This window comes from Alosa pseudoharengus, unplaced genomic scaffold (assembly GCF_046254945.1).
Source record: "Alosa pseudoharengus isolate Yale_2024_CS ecotype anadromous, Long Island Sound unplaced genomic scaffold, YU_APseudo_1.1 YU_APseudo_1.1_scf_6, whole genome shotgun sequence".
Classification (NCBI taxonomy): domain Eukaryota; kingdom Metazoa; phylum Chordata; class Actinopteri; order Clupeiformes; family Clupeidae; genus Alosa; species Alosa pseudoharengus.
In genome coordinates, this window is record NW_027468848.1 from 24,299,237 (window position 1) to 24,323,002 (window position 23,766).

Sequence of the window (23,766 nt, forward strand, 5' to 3'; positions counted from 1 at the left end):
ATACAAATATTTTTGTAATTTTGAAATTATAGCTATTTCTGTAATTAGACTACATGCCCCATGACGTGTAGCGTTCATTTCAACGCTGCTTTATAACAATGGCGCCGAATTTGTAGTTCATTAAAACGGCTTTGTATTAAAACATAAACAAATTATTGTTAGGATGCAAAACACTGGCACAGACGACTTTTGCTGGGTATAATATGTAGAGAAATAGTTAAAGCAAGTTAGTACATGACTCATTGGCATTCAATGAAAAGAAGTATAATTCCACAAAATATCGAAAAACGTGTACAGTAGGCTACTTCTGACCCTTGTTGCTAGGCAACGCCCCGTAGGCCTACCTGCTTGGCTGAAGAATAAGGAGGCTCATTATCCTAATCTTTGCTGTTCAAAGCAACATATAAATATATAAAACGATATAACACTTAAATTGAACAGGGAATAAATTAAGATGTTGATCAGACTGTAATAAGGACAAGCAATAGGCTAATAAACAAATGCCCATTCAATCAATGATATAATAACAAGTTGCTTACTGTTTAATGGACTAAGTGCATGTTGAACAAATGTGCCTTTAGACCCCTTTTAAAACACTGTAAACTATCACAGGAACAAAGAGCACTGTGCAACTTATTGCACCCACATGGAACCACTGAGGAAGAGTCTTGAATTTAGCGTTCATGAGTGGTCGACAGAACAAATGGTAATCAGAAGACAGCAGTGGGCGGTTGGGGAAGTACATCTTGATCATTGAATTAAAATAACAAGGAGCAGATCCAGTCAGTGTCCTATAGGCCAAAGTGAGAGATTTCAATGTAATGCTGGCTACTACAGGGGGAGTGTAGGAGAATAGGCCTAGGAGTGGATATGCATGCCCGATATCCATACCCCATCTTCCTCCTTGCTGGAACAGTTGGCTCATATATGTATTTTCACTGACACATTATCTATGTATCTATCTAATTTTAATTATGATAGCCATAGTACATGTGAGATTACAACAATAATAATGAAAGTAGTAATACAAACTGAAATGACTAAATGAATGAATTCCTTTATTGTTATTGCATTGGGAAAGAAGCTATTTCTAAATCTGCTAGTGCTAATCTGCTTGTTTTTAGACTCTGTAACATAGGTGGCTAACTGTTTCCAATTGTCCTGTTCTGTTCATGGTACACCAAAACTGTCACACTTGGATATTGAATCAATTACGATGAAAAACACGTAGCTTATCAACAAAGAAAAGTGAGATTGCTTTATGATGATAGATGCTTTACTTTTCCAAAAGATGTTGACACATTAAAGGAAATGACATGTAGTATTCATTGTGATCCTTCTTTATGATCTGCCGCTGCTGCTGGTGGTGTTTGTGGTGCTGGTGGTGTTTGTGCTGCTGTTGGTGTTGCCGCTGGTGCTGGTGATGGGGGTGATGGTGGTGCCTCAACAGACTGCTGCAGCTCAACAGATTAAAGGAAAAGCACATTATTGTTAGATATGTGTGTACAAATCTGTTTTAGTCTGTAAAACACACTGGTATGCAAAAGGTTTTAGACAGGTTCATGCATTTGTATATATACCTGGAGATTGTAATACGCATTGTATGAGCGTACCACCTGCCTCAGCTTTTCAGCAGTGAAAGCTTTACGCCCTTCACCTTTTCCATAAAAAATGGCAAACAATGCATCATTACTGGTTTTATCATATACTCTTATGAAAAGTCAAATCATGTTGCAACAGCTGTGTGCATGCAGTTGAAACAGTAATAGTTGGTCAATATTAACATACCGTCACTGACTGAGGCAAAGGGCAATTCCTCAGGCCACCAAGGCGGCCTGTGTTGTGGCAGATATTCAGACAGAGACAAACCCTGACTCAGTGCTGAGATAGAAGGGTGTTAAAGTGTAATCAGATTCAGTAGTCTGCATCATTTTGATCTTTAAATAAGGAAATTGAAAACATACAATGCCAGTCATACCATGTTCTTTTATCAGACGGCCAATTGCCATCCGGCAATGTGTGCCACTGATATCAGGGTCAACGTATGGCCTCTCACCCCCCAAAGCATCTGTAAGACAGTACGCTCAGTGTCATTAAAAACAAATGTTAAGGTTCCTTTTCTGAACTTCAAGAAAGGATTGACACAGAAACAAACCTTAACACCACTTTCATTTATACATACCACTTGACACACCCCTATTAGTGTACATGTTTAGCAGCTCAGCCTTCCTGTCATTGGTCCAAAAGGCCTCAAGATACTTTGGCCCTAAATGAACCGTAACCGGAAAAAAACCCCTTAAAATCCATTATCAATTCGGTTTGTGTTGCCATGTCAATATCATTTTTATCAAAACTCAGGGCCAGATTGTGACCATACTAAAATAATTGTTCTTCCATTGAATGTCATCTTCGATAGATCTCATCATTGAAATGTTGTTGAATAAAAACATATTACATATACCTGTGAAATTAACGGTGGGTGACTCACTGCTGAAGTCAACCCATACGGCAAAAGCCAGGGGTGCTCCAGCTTCACCACCGCACCAATTCTTCATCTGAAAACAATATTAAAAATATTATACTTTCCCTCTCTTTTAAAAGCAGCCTCCCTCCCTTTCTTTCTTCACTGCACCCAATATTAGCATGAATTGAGACATGTCCCACTGTATTCTGAAAGCCTGACCTACTTTCCTGCAGACTTTTGCATATCACACGATCAGTGTTCATAACTCTATACATGGCACTATTTTGTATATTGGCGAACGAGGTACACATATGATAAGTTTTGAGCTCCAACTCAAAGGCAAAGCAGTTTCAGCCATGCAAACCATATATTTTCTGAAAGCTGGTCAGTTGTAGGTGTGATTTAACATACATTAGGACATGTCATGTGGTTACTATGGTCATATTGTGGTTGTTGCTAGGGTAAATTGAATGGTTGCTATGGTGTTGCTAAGGTAGATATGGTGGTTGCTATGCAAAATAACATGGTTGCTATGGTGGTTGTTAGGGTAAGCATGTTGGTTGCTATGGTGGTTGCTAGCTTGACATTATACAAGTGGTTGCTAGGGTAATTAAGATGGTTGCTAGGGTGTTGCTAGGGTAATTAAGGTGGTTGCTTGGGTGTTGCTAGGGTACATATGGTGGCAAAACAACAAAGCAGTGGAATTGCTAACGTTTAGCCATTTTTACATTTTTAGCCAAAAAACTCACTTATGTTGGTCTGATCAGTATGAAATCAGAATATGTTGAACAACGGGACATTACAAACAAGCCAGGCTCAGTTTGGAGTCGGTGGATTATTCCCGGAAGGAGATAAACGGTTCGAAACATACAAGGTTTTCCTCTTCTGCCGCGGTAACGCTAGGTGCTAGAGGGATGGGACCAAGACGCACGGCACCGCCTTGAGGCCCCTGACAACTGTTCCAAAGGTGGGATATCTGAGACACCCACAAAAAAAACAGTGAAGGAAAAACTTTAAAAAAGTTGACCCCTCCCACTTCAGAGGTGGAGTTTTGGGTGGTAGCATGGAGCTACGAGGCTGAAATTCAAGTCAGACCTTCTGCACATGACCCACATAGAGCGTGCAAAGTTTCATCGCTCTAGCTGTAACGCAAAGCATTGTGCCTACTTTTTTGGCAATTTAAAGCAACACCAAAGAACTTTTCCTCTGTCGCACGCACTATTTGTTTATCCAGCACCAGCTTTGCAAATAACAATGTCCACAGACAAGGTAGAATATGTTGCATGATTTTATGAAAGTACGATGTATTGCGACATCAGATGCAAGTCAAATTTGTAGTTTCTCATGTCTCATTCCATCGAACTACATATCCGCTACCCGATCCGGCAAACTTACATAGTGCGGTTATAGCCGATAGAGGGCCTCGAAGCGGATGCAGAAAGTGCCGTTCACCCTGTTATGAGTTGATGAACCACTGAAACGATTTTGGAAACACTATTTTAAGGTACAAAAAACTCTTTGGTGTTGCTTTAACATTTAGCCATTTTTCAATTTTTAGCCAAAAAGCACACTTATGTTGATCCGATCAGTATGAAATCAGAATATGTTGAACAACGGGACATCACAAACAAGCCAGGCTCAGTTTGGAGTCGGTGGATTATTCCCGAAAGGAGATAAACGGTTCGAAACATACAAGGTTTCCCTCTGCTGGCGCGGTAAAGCTAGGTGCTAGAGGGATGGGACCAAAACGCACGGCACCGCCTTGAGGCCCCTGACAACTGTTCCAAAGGTGGGATCTCTGAGACACCCACAAAAAAAACTGTGAAGGAAAAACATAAAAAAAGTTGACCACTCCCATTTCAGAGGTGGAGTTTTGATATGTCAAAGTCAGTAGGAAGGTAGGACATGTCTTAATTAATTGACATCTAGAGGCTATAGGCTTTCAGAAAAGATATGGTTTAGGTGGTCAATTCAGCTGTCCCTTAACAGTGTAGGCCTAAATATATCAGCTGTACAATGCGTTTCTCGATCTACAATATGGGCCTATGTACGCCTTATGATGCACCAAAGTCAGTAGGAAGGTGGGACATGTCTTAATGTATATTAATTGACATCTAGAGGCTATAGGCTTTCAGAAAATATATGGTTTAGGTGGTCAATTCAGCTGTCCCTTAACAGTGTAGGCCTAAATGTATCAGTTCAATCTACTTTCTACAATCTGTAGAAACAATCTAAATCTACAATATGGGCCTATATTTAGCACAGCGACAACCATATCTAGCAAAATCACAGTAAAAGTAATGTAAAAGTGATGTAAAATACCTGCCAATTGTCCTCTGTATCCACCGCTGCAGTAGACCATGATGTGAGGATGCACTCCATAACACAGCTGTTAATGGAAGCAAGGACTGAGGTGTCAAGGCCAGCATGCTTCAGCCTCTTCAGGAAGTTGACAAATGAGTAGCCAAACAAGGACAAACAAGGCCTTGCTTACATACTGGCTGTCTTGTAGTTTGACACCACTCTCCTTTCTGTGAGTGTTTTGTTGGAGTAATTTAATGAAATGCAACCCATACATCAGGATATCAGGAGCAAGGATCTGTGAAAACATAAGTAGAGGGGAGAAAAAAAAGACATAAAGATATGTCGAGAAAACATTGCAGCACCATACCTAAACAACACATCAGGACACCTTTCTTTCCTTTTTCATTTGATCACTACTGCAATTCATACACCTTGTACCCTTGTATACAGGTGAGACAAGGGTAAAACTGATGTGGGTATTTATTCTATTATAGAATAGGCTACTAAAATATAACTCCACAACTTCAAGTGTCAACACTGTAGTTTTGAAGGAGTATTTGTAGTTCTTATGCAGGAAAATCAGTATAGGCTACTTTGGACATTAAAAGCTGCATGCACTACGTAGTACACTCAGAAATGCATTATTTTGGAGATAGAAATGTTGCTTTGTTTTTCAGAAAAACCGTAGTAGCATAACAGAATTTTTTTGTCACATGAATTACCCAGACCCAAAGAAACAAATAGCTTATTACGTGAAACTGACCTGCTTATAATTTAATGTCAAACACCATCTCAATCACCATCGCACTCATTTCGATAATTTAACCAAATAACCATAACAATTATTTATTTGGCTAATTATCACGCATTTGTCCACGTCTTTTACCATTATAAGACATTCACTAAGAAATTGCACTAATTTCGCGTGATTCTAGTTGTTTTACAGCATGAAGGGTTTTTGGTCATGATAAGTATACCTATATTTTGTTCGAAACAACAAAAAACAACACCATTATTATTATTATTTACTAAATTAACGTAGTTTAACTTACCTTACCCCACATAGCCAGCCAGCTCTCGCTCTACAATGCGTTTCCGCTTTCTTGTGGTGGCGTGTGTCACATGACAGCAACCAGCCTATCACACTGGGGCTGTTTCATTTTTCGAGCGTCGCCCTGGGATCGTCGCACACAGTGATGCGATGCACAAAATTGCGCCAAAATATCAATAGCAATGAAAAAGTACAGTCTTAATATTTTATATCCTTGCTCAAATTTGTAAAATAATGAGCATAAATCTCCGAATGAAAGAAACTTGGGTATATGTAGCCATTACATTTAAACACATCACTTCCCAGAATGCATCTCTTTGCCAAAGAACTTTATTTCCACCTTAAGCAATATAAACATTTCTGCAGTAGTGTATTACATTTATAACAACTTCATAATCAGTATTGAGACGAAAGAACTAGTGCTATCAGTAAGCTATTCTTTTTAAGTTGACATTCTCTGGGGATACGCTTCTGACATGGGCTTTGTTTACCTAGCAACGGTTACTATGCCTCGCTGAAATGAGAAGTGAGAACGTTTTTATTAAATATCCCACTTAAATGAGGGCATAATTTAAGCCAACGGCAAATATGCAGTCCTGAAACGATTGTAATTATTCAATATCCATGTATCCCAAAGTTATAAAAGTCAGTTGACCGAAATCTGTACTCAGTTGTTGAAACGGGGGATCCGTGTGTGGGCCACGGAATATATTGTCATTAACTTGCATTGGAACGAAATCCGTGTGTGTTTCACGGAAATGTCAACTTCCGTTGAGCGAAATCTGCACTCAGTTGTTGAAACAGGGATGGAATGCAACGCCTGACAGGCTAACATTACATAAAAATCGAACTGAATGTATCAAAAGTGTGTTTCCCAATAAGATAACAACATCCGTTGAGCGAAATCTGCACTCAGTTGTTAAACGGGGATCCGTGAAATAGCCACGGAATATATTGTCATTAACTTGCATTGGAACGAAATCCGTGTGTGTTTCACGGAAATGTAACTTCCGTTGAGCGAAATCTGCACTCAGTTGTTGAAACAGGGATGGAATGCAACGCCTGACAGGCTAACATTACACAGACACTAAAAAAGGCAATACAAATCGAACTGAATGTATCAAAAGTGTGTTTCCCAATAAGATAACAACGTCCGTTGAGCGAAATCTGCACTCAGTTGTTTAAACGGGGATCCGTGAAATAGCCACGGGATATGAGTGTCATTAACTTGCATTGAATCGAAATCCGTGTGAGTTTCACGGAAATTTCAGTGATTCCGTGGGCCCACCACGGATTTTGAGTTAAGCGTCCGTGGCTATTTCACGGATTCCTGTGAGACCAGGTTGAACCCAACCCAACCCAACCAGTAGTTATGCTGGGGCAGCTCCTGTTAGTGGCCAGTTTATTTCCCCGGTGTTCTCTGACGCTTGGTTTCACTGAATAAAAGACGCGCATGATTTGGTTGATTTTAAGGGCTTTTGAATGAGAGAGGCATTCGTTGAAGTAGACAACGTAGATTATTTTGGCACCTGTTTGTTCTGTGAAGTTTTGTTGAATTACCAGTTGGTCTAAAGTTTACATGGAAAATCTCAGTGACTTTTTTTCTTTGCCATCGGAAGAGGGTTTACGAAAGAACAACTGCGACAAGTCGCCCAGCATTACCGATTTAATTTAAACCTTCCGAAATCGGCTAATAAGAAATAAATAAAACAATTGGTTGCGGAAAGATTGGTGGAAATGGATGTTCTTTCTTTAAATGTAGAACCAGATCCAATTGCTCCAACAGATACATCTACCCCTCGAGGTGGTCATTTGACGTTTGAGGAGCAAAGGGCTATACTGGAGTTACAAATTCAACGTGATAAATTGGCAGCTAGTAGAGCTGAAGCGAAAGAAAAATAACTAAAATTGGCAGCGGCAGAAAGGGAACAGGAAAGATTACTTGAATACGAAAGGTTGAAAGTGCGTGAGCGACAGATCGAGAGAGAAAATGAGCTCGAGCGAGAGCGGTTTAGGCTTATTGAAGAGGGCAAAATTCCAGGTGGTGGCCCTGATAGGTTTGGGCCTGCACCTCAGCCAAATCCAGAGTTAAACCTGTCAAATATGATCCGATTTCTGCCTAAATTTAATGAACGTGACCCCGATGTCTTCTTTTCATTGTTTGAAAATATAGCGAATGATCGTGGTTGGAAAGATGACGAATGTACGTTGTTATTGCAGGCAGTGGTTACGGGTTGTGCCCAGGATGCTTTTGTCGCCCTTAGCGCAGAGGAGCGTAAAAGTTATAAAGCGGTAAAAGACGCTATATTCTGAAGGCTTACGAGCTCATTCCGGAGGCATACAGGCAACGTTTTAGAAATCGGAGGAAAGGGGATAGGCAAACACACACCGAACTGGCTCGTGAGTTGAATAGGGTGTTCTTGCGTTGGTGCGCGGCCGAAGGGGTTAAAACATACGAGAGTCTCGATTTGGTCGTGTTGGAACAGTTTAAAAATATTATTCCAGACCGACTTGCAACTTATATAAATGAACATAAAGTCAAAACCGAAGCTGCAGTCCTCGCAGATCAATTTGTTCTGACTCACAAAAATAAACCAAGAGATCAAGCCCCCCATAGTTTTAGCCGTGATGATTTTCGTCCCAGACGTTTTACTAGTGGCCCTAGAGCAGATTATGGAGCACGAAATAAATCTGATGAGGGAAATTGCCATTATTGCATGGGTAAGGGTCATTGGAAGAAAGAGTGTCCCTTATTGCATGACCGACAACGAAACCGGAATTCCTCCAAGTCTATTTCTGAAAAGGCCGGGGTGGGTTTGGTGGCCTGGTCTGGCCGGACTGTCTCCTCTACGGTGAGGACTCCGACTTGTGATAACTCTACGGAGGGGTTGGGTGGTGAGAGCGCTCGTCCTTCCAAGGAGGAGTCGCAGAAAGGACGTAATGGTTCTGATGAATGTACTAGTGAGAGCTATGGTCCGTTTATTACAAGGGGCTATGTGTCCTTGGTCGGTAGTTCTGTTAAAGTGCCCGTAAGAGTATTGCGCGACACAGGAGCAAGTGAGAGCTTTATCGTTCAGTCAGTCTTGCCATTTAATAAAGAGTCCGACACTGGGAGCTGCGTCCTGATCCGTGGGATTGGGATGCAGACCATCTCCGTTCCTCTCCATCGGGTGGAGTTGAATTCTGATCTGGTGCAAGGAGAGTTTGTCATGGCTGTTCGTCCCTCATTGCCTGTGCCAAAGGTGGATGTGATAATTGGGAACAATATAGCTGGTGGATGTGTTTGGCCGGGTGTGCCACCACCTCCTATGTTGTGAAAATTGAGCCCGTTTTGCCAGTTGAGTCTGATGTATGTGCCAATGAGTTCCCAGATGTTTTTACGGCTTGTGCGGTGACTCGGGCCATGAGTCGCGCACAAGAGGAAGATCAGTCTGACAATAATGACCGTGCTTGTCCAATTTTACCTGTGTTACCGTCCTCTCTGTCTCGTGTTGATTTAATTGCGGCACAAATAAATGATGAAGAGTTAACTGAGCTACTTAATGCAGCATTGTCTGAGGGTGATATGAGGAGCGCGATGAGTGGTTATTTTACTGTTAATGGTTTATTGGTGCGTAAGTGGTTGCCATCTGATCATGACGTTCAAGAACCGGTGTTGCAAGTGGTTATGCCGAGGGAATATCGTGATTTAGTTTTGCAGACTGCACATGGTGGGGTTTCCGGGCACTTTGGTGTCCGCAAAACGTACCGTCGGCTGTTACAGCATTTTTATTGGCCGAAAGTGAAACGTGATGTGGCTAAGTTTGTGAAAACCTGCCATGTCTGTCAGATTGCGGGTAAACCCAATCAGTCAATCAAACCTGCGTTATGCCCAATTTCAGCAGTAGGACAGCCGTTTGAACATCTTCTCATTGATTGTGTTGGTCCACTGCCTTGTGCGAAATCAGGGTGTGCCTATTTATTGACTGTGATGTGCCAGACTACAAGGTATCCGGCCGCTTACCCATTGCGCAGCATCAAGACCAAGCCCGTAGTAAAAGCGCTGTCTCAATTTATTTCTATTTTCGGTATCCCCAAAGTCATACAAAGTGATCGTGGTAGCAATTTCACGTCGAAGATGTTTAAGGAAGTGTTGACTCAGCTACGCATTAAACAACAATTAAGTAACGCATACCACGCACAGAGTCAAGGCGCTCTGGAGCGTTTTCACTCTACTCTAAAGTCTCTTCTGCGTGCTTATTGTTTGGAGTTAAATCGGGACTGGGAGGATGGGCTTCCGTGGCTGTTGTTGGCAGCACGGGAAGTTGTACAGGACAGCACAGGGTTCAGTCCAAACGATCTTGTTTTTGCACATAATGTTCGAGGCCCATTATCTGTTTTAAAAGACGGGTTGGAGAAATCTTCCCCTCCGGAACATGTGATCGATTATGTCAATGGTTTCCGACGCAGGCTGTTCCTGGCAGGTAAGCTTGCTAGTGAAAATCTTGCTAAGGCCCAGGGGAGGATGAAGACTTATTTTGACCGCTGGGCAGTGGAGCGAGTTTTTAGTCCTGGAGACCAGGTGCTGGCTTTGCTGCCGATGCCTGGGTCGCCCTTTTGCGCGAAGTTTGTCGGGCCATATTCTGTTGTGCGTCAGGTGACAGAACGTGACTATCTGGTGGACACGCCAGACAGGAAAAGATCAACGCAGTTATGTCACATCAATTTGCTGAAGCCATATTATTCTCAATCTAGTGGAATTGACTCCAGTGGCGAGCAAGTTAAATCTGCTGCTTTGGCTGTAGTAGAGTGTGGGCCCATTACATCTCAGCTGGTGGCAGCGGATGATGATGTGATTGGTCCAGACGACACAGTGTTACAGCCTCGGCTGAAAAATTCGGAGACTCTTGCAAATTTGGACTGTCTTTTAAATCACTTGTCACCTCAATGTAAAGAAGAGCTACAATCTTTGATTCTGTTTTCAGATAATCTCTCTTGTACAGATTTAATTCAGCATGATATTGATGTTGGCGACGCACAGCCTATCCGTCAACGTTTTTATCGAGTTGCTCCACAAAAGCAGAAGTTTTTAGATGCTGAAGTTTACTATTTACTGGATCATGGTTTGGCTAAACCCTCATACTCAAGCTGGGCGTCTCCCTGTTTGCTGGTGGGTAAGCCAGATAATACCTATCGCTTTTGTACTGATTACCGTAAGGTGAATAAAGTTACAAAGCCAGATTCATTCCCACTCCCCAGAATGGATGACTGTATAGACCAAGTAGGCTCTGCACGCTTCGTCAGTAAGTTTGACCTATTGAAAGGTTACTATCAGGTGGCGTTGACGCCACGAGCACAGGAAGTATCAGCATTTGTGACGCCGTCAGGACTTTATTCATATACTGTTATGAGTTTTGGCCTACGCAACGCGCCCTCAACGTTCCAGCGTTTAATGAACCATGTCATATCTGGTCTCAAAGGGTGTGCGGTGTACTTAGACGATGTGGTGGCTTTTAGTGACACCTGGGAGTCACACCTGTCGTGTATCCGTGCACTTTTTGAGAGGCTGGTTGAGGCAAAGTTGACTGTAAACCTGGCCAAATGCGAATTTGCTCATGCTACCATAGTCTACTTGGGGAAAGTTGTGGGTCAAGGTCAGGTATGCCCCATCAGGGCTAAGGTGCTGGCCATTGACCGTTTCCCTCCTCCTAATACTAAGCGGGAGTTAATGCGTTTTCTGGGGATGGTAGGATATCGGAGTTTCTGCTCCAATTTTTCCACTGTTGTGTCACCACTCACAGACCTCCTAAAGGGAGGGGTGAAATTTGTTTGGTCATCAGAGTGTCAAAATGCTTTTGAGAATGTTAAGCAGCTGTTAAGCTCAGCACCTGTCCTGGCTGCTCCTCGGTCAGATAGACCATTTAAGATTCAAGTGGATGCAAGCCAGGTAGGGGCAGGGGCTGTGCTTTTGCAAACAGATGATGCTAGCATAGATAGACCCGTATGCTACTTCTCACGTAAGTTTAATAAGCATCAGTTCAACTATTCAACTATCGAAAAGGAGGCCCTCGCCTTGGTGTGGGCGTTGCAACATTTTGATGTCTATGTGGAAAGTGGTGCACAGCCGGTGATTGTGTACTCGGACCACAATCCTCTTACATTTTTGCACACACTTCAGAACCCCAACCAGCGGCTGATGCGCTGGGCACTGTTTTTGCAGCCTTATAATTTAGACATTCGTCACATCCGTGGTACGGATAATGTCATGGCTGATGCCCTGTCCCGTGCCTTGGATGAGGATGACTGAGTGATTGTCATGTCTTGTTCTGTCTCATCTGTCCTTGTGTCTCTCCTGTCTCCTGTCCGGTCTATCCTTAGATTTGCTTTTTCCAGGCGCCGGAAGATTGCTGGTTGTGCTGAGACATGGAGGTTTGGGGGAGTCTAGAGGGTAGTGGGATGTTACAGACTGGTGATGGATGGGTTGCTTAAGTCTGGTTGGGTTATGGGTGTTGATGGTGGTTGGTTTCTATTGTTGTCTATGCCCTTATGTTTTTAAATATTTTATAGCTTAAAATGTTTGGTGTTTGATTATGTTTGCTCTTGGTGCAGACGTCCCACCAAGGTGGGTTGTCTGTTTTAAGGGGGGGGGTGTCAGGACCCTGTCAGACCTGCACCAAACCCCGCCCCTGTTCTGTAAATATTTTCATCTTCCAGCAGGGGGCTGTAGCCGTGCAGGTGGGCACAGGTGTGCTGTCGATTGGTCCTAATGAGCCAGATGTTAAAATGGCCCGCTCTCAGGATGCAGACGAACTCCCTCTCCTCTCGGCCGTCGTTATAGTGCTTATGTTATGTTATGCTGTCGAACACTTGTACTCATACCCCTAGACACTATGCACTACACTTTAGTTTTTAGCTTCCATATACTGACTTTTCTATAATTATTTAATAAATATACTTTATTGTTACTCTCGCGTGGACCTCCCTTTATGTTTCATATGCTTGAGCCAGCATGTGTGACAAATTGAGCTAATTAGCATAAATTAGCATAATCACCTATATTGATCATATTATAAGAGCTGCTTGGCCAAAATGGACCATGTTAGTATGTTTTTAGGGGTTACTGGAGATGCTGAGTCCATATCTGACATTTTCAAGATTCAAAATCACTATTTAAACTTGGTTTGGTCACGTTTTTACACTCATTAAGCTGATTTTGTTGAGTTTTTGGGGGCGATTTAGATGGATTTTTGGAGGATAAAAATGTTCAGTGTTTAGGAATAATTTGGATCCTCAAGTTTGAAAGTTTGAAGTGTATTCACTGGCCCTCTGCTGTGACTCACAATTGAGTAACAAAGGGAAGAACTAGCCTCTACTACTCCTCACTGTCCTCATCCGTTGTCCTGTCGCCATCTTCTCCAGACTCTTCATCCCTGTCCTTCTGCTATTTTTGCTGTGTAAATATATTGCCACATGTAACATCACTGCCTTTGCAGAAACAATAATTAGTACAGGCCAGGCCTGCAGCTGCACTTTCCAGATACATGTATACACAGTTTTAACCCAGCTTTGCAGTTACAGCTGATAACATCTAACAAATCAGGAGGAGCAACAGGACTTGAATCGAGGGTGGGCAAGTTCCTCTCCTTTCTTCAAACCTGTCTTCTAACTCCCTCCAAACGCGGTTATATCCACAGCCGGTGGATCAGGACGGTCTGCTGCTTTCCAAAGCAGCACCTGTAGATGGGCACGTTTTCCATGGAGGAGCAAGTTGTGTTCTGTAGGAGACAGTGTCTTCAGTGCTGGAGGAGCCGGGAGTGGGAGACCTCACCGCCAGGGATGAATTACTGCACGGCCCAGGGGTCAGGGGGCCCTGAAGCCCAAGCCTTTGCATGAAATCATTGCCTCAATATCAACACATCAGAATGTAGGCTATGAATCTGATTGAATTTAGTATTGGCCATCCCCAAAATGCACCAGAATACAGGAAATCACATCAAACAAATTAAAATATTTCTGAGGAAGGACCTCCAAACCCCCTTCCACATATGCGACAATTAATGGGGGGCCCTTAATACATCTGGGCCCAGGGGCCCGAAAGTTCATAATCCGGCCATGCTCACCGCTAGGTGGAGGCCCAAGCAAAAGGATCCGAAGAGAACCCTTGTAAGGGGTACTAAAAAGCTTACAGAGGCCTTCAGTAGAAGCCGCAAGGACGCCAACGTCGGTAGCTGTAGCCTGATTGCGCAGCGTGGTCCGGCTGTGATGGAACTGGAGTCTGCTGCCCCGACTGGTGAGACGACGGAGTGGAGCATCTGAGGTGCAGTGCCAGTTACGGTGCTCAGCGTCGGGGAGTCTGTGGCAGTGGAGGCTAGGCCCCGCCAGGTGTTGGAGGAATGTTGCAGTGGTGCACACTGCGAAAGTGCGACCTGAGGGCGTTCTCTGAAGGGAGCTGGGGACGAGAGGCGACAGACCAGGTGACTGCTAGCACGCCCCGCATCGGGCCGCTGGTGGTTGTGGTTCCCCAGGGTGAGTAGGGCTCTTGCGGTGTGTGCACCCCACCTGCTGTGTGGCAGTGCCAGAGACTAATTGCTGGACTGGATGTGGGAACGCCCGCGCCGAGGATGGCAATGGCTTGTTGGGGAAGCTGTGCAATGCCAGCGTGCTGGACTGTGCTTGAGATTCCCACGATGTTTCACGCTGGGGATTCTGGGAGAACTGAATGATCATCTCAATACCAACGTTCCCAAAAGGTTTGTCCCAAGGAGAACAGTATTACCTTAAACACACATGAGGAAACTGAACAGTCCAATCAGTAGACTAGGATAAGCTAGCCAACTATGCTACTTTCTTTACAATATTTCCAGGCTTCAACCAGAAAGCTGAATGTGGTAGAGTTGTAATAGAAATAGTAGGCCTAAGCTATAGGCTAATCTGCATAAAGTGTGCTGTCATAAATATCAGACATTCAGTATTCTCTCTTTTTATATCAAGATATAAAATAATACAGATATATTACATTGTAATCCTCTGGTATTCTAAGGTAGGCTATTAAAATCTCTAGCCCCCCCATCCAAAAAAAGAAAAATCGAGGTTTGTATCAAACCATGGGTCAAAAATTGTGATACGAATCGAATTGTTAGGTTGGTGTATCGTTACAGCCCTACTGTATATCGCTACAGCCCTATCCTCCAAAAATCTGTCTAAATTGTACCAAAAAACTCAGTGTGACCAAACTAAGTTTAAATAGTGATTTTGAATCTTGAAAATGTCAGATATGGACTCAGCATCTCCAGTAACCCCTAAAAACATACTAACATTGTCCATTTTGGCCAAGCAGCTCTTATAATATGATCAATATAGGCTATTATGCTAATTTATGCTAATTAGCTCAATTACACAAATTGCCCAACATATGCAAATTAGCATCCGGCAGTTTCTGCATGCTGGGAACCCATACTATATATTTCCATCATTAAAACTTTGGTGTACTCAACATTTCCGGGTCCACAATGGGGCTCTATGGGCTGTCCACCAGACTAATATGTGAACATGTGCAAACTCAAATATAGTAGCTGGGACAGAGCTGTCAATTGGAGCTGTGATAAAAAAATAAATAAAAAAAAGAGAGAGAGAAACCATAGGGCAACGATGAAGTAACCCAGACTGTATCAGATCCGGCCAAGCCCACTTCATGATCTGCCCTCCCTTGGCTGTTTCCTTATCTCCCCCACTTCCACTCGTCTTCGTCTACATGACACTTGTGTACCACACAAGTGCGCAACATGACTAACGTGCGGTGTCACATCATTGCCCCGATTGTCATTCTGGTCTTTGCCCTTCTAGGTATTCTGCTGCTTGCCCTCTCAACGGACGATGTAGAAGAACCAACGGAATACATGGTAAATTCTGTTTATCTGCTTATTAATGTATAGCCTAATTGGAACATTGCAGTGCTATCTAAAAACGAAAGTAGTCCTAGATTATAGGCTGCAAGTTATGTGAACAATATTCTCAGAATTTTAAAAATGAAGAGATTGGGCAGTATAGCCTACTGTCAGAAAGACCGTGAACGGTGAACATGTTTAGGCGAGTATCTGCCCGTAATAAGCAATGGTGTAGTTATGGGTGAGGCGTAATGGCACTAGCCTATACCTATTTGGCGCGCGATCCTGTGCTAAATATCATCTACTGCGATGATATAGATATGAAACATATGGTTTCACAGAAATATGCTACCATAAGCTGTCTTTCAGATGAAACATTTGCATAGTGCATAGCAACAGTGTTGACCTAAATCCAGTTCTTTTTTCATTTAGCTAAAACAATCATGGACAAAATAAATCATAAGCCTAATGAAAATTACACTATAGTAGGCTACTGAATTTTACAAGCATCTTTCCAAATAGCAAATTAAAGTGCACTGACTCTTCTTCTCAGTGATCATGAAAACTGCAGCTCTGAGAATGTCTGGGTATCTTTTCAGATATAAAAGTGTGTGTGTAAAGTTTCTGTTCAATTCAAATGCAATTCAATTATTGGTTGAACGACGATATTCTTATGAAAATTCACTATGGTTTCCTATGGTTTTTATACAGTAGGCTAACCATGTATGACCTGCACAGTACTATGGTAAATCGTAATTACAATTACTATGCTCCTAACCATGGTACTATGGAACTCAAACATGGCGAATAAGCCAGAGTGAAAAACACCTCAATCTAGACACAAGCCAATTGCCACTGTGGCAGTGTCATTAAGTAAGAGAAGTGGCGTCTCTATATCAAGCATCCTCATGCAGCTTTTCACTCTGGCTTATTCCCCATGTTTGAGTTCCATGTATTTATTTTGTTTTATTCTATGTAGGCTATGTGATCTTGTCTTGATTCTAGAACACAAAGTGAGTTTAAGCCAAAGGTCTATGCAAACGGTCATGCAAAGCTTGGCCTCTCCCTATAATTTGAAAACCAAGTCTCACATGATGAAACATACTTCAAAGTAAGGTGTATAGAAAGGTGTATAGAAATAAATCCAAGTTCATCGACACCCTGGCAGATTTGTGGCACAGTACTGAATGTGGCACAATAGACAGATGAGACCTGCCTTAACATGAAGAGGTTTATAGTGTTTTGAGGTTTGTACTATGATGGCTTGACATTTTGTCTTGGAAAGTTTTAACAGTGACAACTGCTCAAACACGCAGGCCCATATCACCGTCATTGTGGACAGCCACAAGATCCTCTTTTCCGGAACTGCCCCAAAGTCAAACACAGAAAAAAGAAAGGAAAGATAAAACATAGCAATACAAGGAGAAAAGGAATGGCCAAATTCAAAACATTGCTACTCATTCTTTCTCTTTCACCCTTTGAATGCATTGTATGCTGTGTTATTCTTTGATCTCACAGACATTTGTTACATTCTTATTATGTCAGAAGAAACCCTACTTGAATACATTTAGCCACAGTGTACAAACCTTTTGTACTTGGCAGCACAGGTGCACTATAACATGAGGTGCTGTTGCACACGTGCAAACATTTGCAAGTGCATATCATTTCACTTGAGCTTTAAGTGATTTGATTATGTTGTCATCCAGAAGGCTTAACCAGTTTCTCTTGTCCTCTTGGTGGTGGTTAGTGAGGTTCCCCCTTCACTGTGAAGCGCTTTGAGTGTTGAGAAAAGCGCTATATAAATGTAACGTGTTGTTGTTGTTGTTGTTTAGTATGGCATCGTCCTGGATGCAGGCTCCTCCCATACGACCATGTATGTCTACAAATGGCCGGCCGACAAGCAGAATGGGACCGGCATCGTGACCCAACATGACGAGTGTCATGTGAAAGGTCAGAGACATCACCTCCGTCCTGTGTTTTTTTTTTTTTTTTAAAAGTCCCTGTCATGCACATTTTACAAGGTTTATAAAAGACAAGATATTGTGTGTGCAACATACATTTCTGTCACTTAAAATAGGGAAATTATGAAATATTTGATGTTTTGAAATGTTTTGTAATGCTGTTTTAGGGAACACTCGAGAGAGGTAATTCAAAGTTTAGCTTTTGCGTAACACAGCTCCCCAATGCCCCATTTCCTATTTTTTTTTGCTGATGTACCCTTCATGCCCTCTGTTGCTGTTCCTCATTCACTGAAGTTTTGTCATCCTTTTGAGTTTGTCTCAATGGATGCCTTAGTGACAGACCAGTAATATTTCTGGACCAAATGACCCAATGTACCAACACCCACCGTGAACTCACAGTTTGCTCCTTCTGACGATCCTCAGGTGGCGGAATATCCAGCTATGCTGGGAAACATGGAAAGGCAGGGCAGAGTCTGGTGGCATGCCTCGACCAGGCAAAGGAGGTCATTCCTAAATCCAGACACCACCTGAGTCCTTTGTACCTAGGGGCAACAGCTGGCATGAGACTTCTGAAGTGAGTGACACTGAATGAAAATGAAGAGCTTGATAAGATTGCATGACACACTTATATGGCTGTATAGAAATTTGGTCAGATTTGCTATAATTATCCAAGTCCAGACAATGTGTGTAATCTTCTGTGTCTGTGTCCCCAAGCATGTCCAATACCTTAGAGTCAGATCAGATTCTGAAAGAAGTCAGTGCTAAACTGAAAGTGTATCCATTCAACTTTCGTGGGGCCACTATTTTGAGTGGTCAAGAAGAGGGGGCCTATGGCTGGGTCACAGTGAATTACCTGTTGGAAAATTTCATCAAGGTAGGTCATTAAAATTTAACTGTAAAAGTATAACCGCAGCTCTGAGAATGTCTGGGTATCTTTTCAGAAACAAAAATCTGTCTTTGACGTTTTGGCTCAATTCATATTCAATTCAATTATTGGTTGTAGAACGACTTAGTGGGTATACAGTGTGCTCATAAGATTAAATAGAGAAATGAAGCAGAAAACAATGTCAGTAATGGTATTTATTTATGTTTCAAGTCAATAGGCTATGAAAAGTAAATGTTCTTTTGTGAAGTCCTGGCTACTGGTAAAAAGTTGAAGGGTAGAAAAGTGCCAGACACTCTGGCTCCATAGAGGTTTTTAATAGACAAGGCCTTTAAGGCCTTCATCAGATTAATAGGTCAATAGGCTGCCACACAATATAAAAGCATCATAGCAGAGTAGATTGTGGATAACAGTGTGATGAAATTGAGCAGATGTAAGAAGGTTTCTGCAAGTGGAAAGACTAGCAGCACCCTACAGTGGAGATGGTAGGAGGGGAAGTAAGATGAGACAGAATGACTGGACAGCCCTTATATGTGTATATGTCTCCACAGTATGGCTTTGTTGGTGAGTGGTTTATTCCAAAAAGGAAGACCGTAGGAGCGCTGGACTTTGGAGGAGCCTCGACTCAGATAACATTTCAGACGACAGATACTGTGGAGGACCCTAAAAATGCGATGACATTGAAACTGTATGGACGAAATTATAGTCTGTACACACACAGCTTTCTGTGCTATGGCAGAGACCAGATGTTAAGACAGCTCTTGGCTCATCTGCACCAGGTAATTGACTTTCCCCAGATGTCATTGATGACTCAGCACAGGCAATAGCATGCATGGCAGTTGTCACATATTTCATTTCTGGGTTTAAACGCTCATTGGCAATCATATTTTATCGGTGGTTCATCTTAATTAGCCAATTCTTGTCCATTAGTTTATTAGATTTTTTGTTTCCTTCCTTTTTTCCCAGGCGCAGGGATCGTCTGGTAGTATAACACACCCTTGCTACCCATCAGGATATAATATCTCTATGAAGCTGAACAAAATCTTTGATTCTCCATGTACAAAGAGTAAGATGCCCTCACAGTACAATGCTCAGGACACTATAAAGGTGATTGGATCGGGGCATTATCAACACTGCCTTCAGAACATGTCCGGAATCTTCTCTTTTGACACTTGTACTTTTTCCAAGTGCTCCTTAAATGGTGTTTTCCAGCCCAATGTTACTGGAAACTTTATGGTGAGAATCCTTGTCTGTCCCTATGTGTGTCTATAAATCGGTCAGATGTGAAAGCACATGGTCTTCATTAAAATAGAAAAACATCTCATCATACAATGACTAAGGTCATGACAGGTTGATCAGTGTTAAAATATCAAGTGGTTAGTTGGATTAGGAATAAAGGTACTATCTAAAGGGATGTCAGTCACTATATGTAACTATAAAGACAACCATAACTATAAAGATATGAGCATCCACACTGACCAACGATAAGGAAAGTATCTCTTCATGTTGATGAATGTGATGTCTATAATTCAATGGATTCTGATTAGCTGTCAGCTTTTTATTGTTCTTTTAATCACACTGAAAATGACACCCAACAATATCGTTCCTCATTTTGTTATCGTTATATGCTGTGTGGACGTTGTAATTTATATTACCTAGAGCAATACTTATAACTGTTGTTTTTGCCGTTATTGTTACAGTTATCTTTCAATGTGTGGATGTTTATGTAACTTATATCTTATACGTTTATATAACTTATCTTCAACAGTAGAGTAGCCTATAAGGGGAAAAATGTGGTTATTACAGTAGGCTCTATGTGAAGATTTTTACCTGTGAAGTTCTCTCTTTTTATGGACCACAGGCCTTTTCTGCCTTTTACTATGTCTACTCTTTCCTGCAACGGACCACTGGCATTACTGCGACATCCCCCAGCCTTTTGAAGGAAGCGGTCCAAGCTGTTTGCAATATGAGCATGCGTGAGGTACTGAGCCTCCTCTAATTTCCTCTATTTACCGCTACCCTGCTCTCAGTGTGCCGTATGCAACTCTCTTCAGAACCCTTTCTGATCAGCATAGAAAGGATGAATCTTCATAGATAATAAAGGTCACTGTGTAAATCATTGCCAAACTCCTCTCTTAGATAATGTAGGTGTAAAGTGCATTGGTCTATTTTTGTACTTTGCCCTGATGACGCTGATGATGTACGAAAATACTACTAAAATGCTACACCTCAATTTCTTGAGGAAAATAATTGTGTTCTTTCCTCCCTAAATGTGTCCCAGGACAGCTATGCTCCAGATTTAAAGAGGCCTGTGTGTGAGATTTACAAAAATGTGATTTTTAATCCAGATATCAAAAGGGTGACAATCAGGAGTCAATCTTAAGTAAAATACTTCTGTATAGCTGGGTAGTCTCTTTGCAAGTGATGATGGAGGGTGGAGGTGTTACTATGGCATATTTTCCATCCGTTACTTAAAACACCATGACACAAAGGAGAGTGGTGTTGGAAAAGGATATCGCCACGGCAGTAATTCAGCTATATGCACAAGGTAATGTAAATAATCACCTGCATGTAGTAAAGAAAAATCTCCTCTCACACAGATGCTGGAGAAAGCTCCTGACCAGCAAAGTCGTCTCCAGGATTACTGCGCTGCTTCAGTGTTCATTCAGGTCCTCATGCTCCAAGCCTATGGTTTTGATGATAAGTCCTTCTCAACGATCTCATTTCAGAAGACGGTAAGTTCCCAGGAACATGCACGGTGACATCCATACCTAAATACTTCGGTGGAAATGAGATATCACAGGACATACTGTAACATGGATCACATATAACTATCGCCTGATGAGACTGATATTATTATTTGTTTATTATTAATTTGACTGAAATTTAATAAATAAATTCATTTTAATTTACAATTACCTTTTTTAAAGAGATCCCATGTTCATATTTCATTGCAGGTGGAGGGCACTTCAGTTGGATGGGCGCTGGGCTATATGCTCAGTCTGAGCAGCTTGCTCCCCGGGGAGAGTGTGGGACTGAGGAAAGCTTTGCGCTCTGAGGTATGGGCTGCTCTGCTGGTCCTTTTCGTCTTCCTCCTCCTCCTTGTGCTGGGATATATTTTACTGAAGGCATATCAGAGGAAGGCCAGAAGTCCTGGTGTCATTTGAAAATCGGTACAGGAGTCAATCACCTGAGTTTGAACTACAACCTTACATTTGTAGCCTTAGCTGGTGAACAGGACTGACATGACCTCGCAAGATTCACTGCAGTTAGGCTAACTAGGAAAAACATGAAAGAAATGTGATGACATTGCCTTTATAAATTAGAGTAATTGTATTTACTTGCATTTTGCAATTAAAGGTGACGTCCACGACTCTTACACAATACACTTTTTGTCAAGTTCAGTGAATTAAAACCTTTCGTAAGAATTGTGAACTGGACCTGTAATCACATTGTGGCTGATTTGTTTATTATGTTTTGAAGTGCTCTTAGGAAAAAGGATGCAAAGGATTTCATATGAGATGATAATTTTTTAAAACATGTTTCATGAAGGTGCTTTTTTTTTAACCCATGTTTTTTTGTCACCTGGAGGGCTCCGTACTGTTGTGAACTTGCAAGTAAAACACAAAGAAACATTTAGAGCTCCTGCATGTAATGGCAGATATTTTATATGGGGTTACAATTATGTGAAATCTTACTGTATGTGATACATTTTTACATCATGCTTTTTTTAACTGCCCTTATGTAATGGGGTTATAACCTGTGAAATCTTACTGTATGTGTGATACATTTTCTATGTTTTTTTTAACTGCCCTGAATATTTAACTGTGTAAATATTAGTTGAGGCCTATGTCTTTGTATAGATTTGTTGAGCTTAAAGAAGCCCTATGCAAGTCTGGTTATTCCTTCGCTGTTTCTGGGTTTTCGCCTGATTTGGGCTCGCACGACATAGCTCCCCCTGCAGCTTCGGTAGCAAGTGACTGCTACGCTAAACCCCCACTAGCTAGCGAGCTAGCCATCAAGAAACCAAGCTAAACACATACAGGGCTCACAATAAAACGGTCGAGCAAACATTGTTCAAGAGACTATCAAACCACATTACAAAAACGAAGTTCACCCAAGGGTAGGCTACTTACAACTTCAGCAGCAACAAAGCCAAGTCGGAGTCCGTTTTGCAGTCTTCTTAGAAACTACAATCTGACTACATTTTCGAGGCCTTCCGCCGAGTCACATCCGGATTTCTTCGGTCCGGGACCAGAAAGTTGCATATTCGTTTTTTCCGCGGAGAAGGACTAGGGGGAGACGAAGCACCCACCAAACGACCCAAAAAGTGTTGTAGAACAATCAGAACGACTCTCTACCTGCATAATTAAGGTCATTTTTGCTAAAATTGTTGCATAGGGCTTATTTAATATTATTTTTGTTTTTGAATAAAAGGCAAGTAGGCTACCTGAAAAAATAGCATCCTTAGATCATTTAAGTAAATGAACCGAAACAACCACACGTCTCAACCATGCTTTCCAAATGGGCTGACAGATTTGCTCTGTGCTGTCCATCCCTTGCTATTACTAGTGCGGCAGATTAGTGAAACAATCGTTCACTTTGTGATACAAGCATCAAACTTGGCACAAATATTCTTTGGGATCCACTTTATCCAAAAAGCACGTCACGCAAAAAATCCAATATGGCCGCCATTTTTCAAGATGGCCACCATTGAAAGCCATTATACTTGGTTTTTAAATTAGATTGGATAATCACATTCTGATGATCTTGATAGCTTATAGGTAAAAGGGACTGGACTTTCCAATTCTACGATAAAATGTCAAAGAATGTGTTAAATTGTGAAGATAGACACAATTAATGGGAAAAATAGCACATTTTAGTACTAATTTGAGCATAATTAAATTGTTTTTTGTTAATAAAACATATGTTGGTTAGGTTACTTCAACAGGGGCAGGGGGGCTAAGTAAGTGCATTTTCTTTTTTCAGTTTAATATATATATATATATACAGTACAGGCCAAAAGTTTGGACATACCTTCTCATTCAATGTGTTTCCTTTATTTTCATGACATTGCAGATTCATCAAAACTATTAATGTGGAATTATGTACTTAAAAAAAGTGTGAAATAACTTGAAACATGTCTTATATTCTAGTCTCTTCAAAGTTGCTATACCATTTACAGCAAGCCATAATTTGACAAATATTCATCTGTGGGCCAAATAACTTTGCATTCATTA

At 41.7% G+C, this 23,766-nt stretch overlaps 2 protein-coding genes across 5 annotated transcripts; one reads left to right on the top strand and one right to left on the bottom strand.

Annotated features, from left to right (window-relative positions):
• Positions 1-1,032: 1,032 nt before the first annotated feature.
• LOC143106338 (uncharacterized) lies at positions 1,033-5,881 on the bottom strand. 4 transcript variants are annotated; one of them, XM_076270609.1, is made up of 9 exons: positions 5,821-5,881; positions 4,959-5,063; positions 4,787-4,853; positions 2,462-2,555; positions 2,183-2,266; positions 1,979-2,068; positions 1,789-1,881; positions 1,581-1,657; positions 1,033-1,460 (listed from the first exon to the last, which is right to left on the bottom strand). In XM_076270609.1, exons 2-9 carry the CDS (start codon positions 5,036-5,038, stop codon positions 1,326-1,328), a joined length of 720 nt encoding a protein of 239 aa, XP_076126724.1. In that variant the 5' UTR covers positions 5,039-5,063; positions 5,821-5,881; the 3' UTR covers positions 1,033-1,325. The 4 variants fall into 4 exon arrangements, with proteins under 4 accessions (XP_076126724.1, XP_076126725.1, XP_076126726.1 ...); XM_076270610.1 differs by having other exon boundaries at positions 1,033-1,454; positions 4,959-5,836; XM_076270611.1 differs by lacking the exon at positions 2,183-2,266 and having other exon boundaries at positions 4,959-5,844.
• A 9,667-nt stretch (positions 5,882-15,548) lies between these two features.
• Positions 15,549-23,011, top strand: LOC143106111 (ectonucleoside triphosphate diphosphohydrolase 2-like). The gene is made up of 9 exons (XM_076270296.1): positions 15,549-15,697; positions 17,515-17,632; positions 18,067-18,217; positions 18,358-18,517; positions 19,078-19,305; positions 19,493-19,762; positions 20,388-20,507; positions 21,127-21,261; positions 21,484-23,011. Exons 1-9 carry the CDS (start codon positions 15,581-15,583, stop codon positions 21,691-21,693), a joined length of 1,509 nt encoding a protein of 502 aa, XP_076126411.1. The 5' UTR covers positions 15,549-15,580; the 3' UTR covers positions 21,694-23,011.
• The last annotated feature ends 755 nt before the right edge of the window (positions 23,012-23,766 follow it).

Excerpts from the sequence above, each read along its gene's own strand:
- LOC143106111 (XM_076270296.1), top strand. The coding sequence starts at position 15,581 with ATGACTAACGTGCGGTGTCACATCATTGCCCCGATTGTCATTCTGGTC. Across the intron at positions 18,218-18,357 it reads GCTGGCATGAGACTTCTGAA|CATGTCCAATACCTTAGAGT; the intron begins GTGAGTGACACT and ends TGTGTCCCCAAG. Across the intron at positions 19,763-20,387 it reads ATGTTACTGGAAACTTTATG|GCCTTTTCTGCCTTTTACTA; the intron begins GTGAGAATCCTT and ends TATGGACCACAG.
- LOC143106338 (XM_076270609.1), bottom strand. The coding sequence starts at position 5,038 with ATGGGTTGCATTTCATTAAATTACTCCAACAAAACACTCACAGAAAGG. Across the intron at positions 2,267-2,461 it reads ACCCACCGTTAATTTCACAG|GGCCAAAGTATCTTGAGGCC; the intron begins GTATATGTAATA and ends CGGTTCATTTAG. Across the intron at positions 1,658-1,788 it reads CTTTGCCTCAGTCAGTGACG|GTGAAGGGCGTAAAGCTTTC; the intron begins GTATGTTAATAT and ends TTTATGGAAAAG.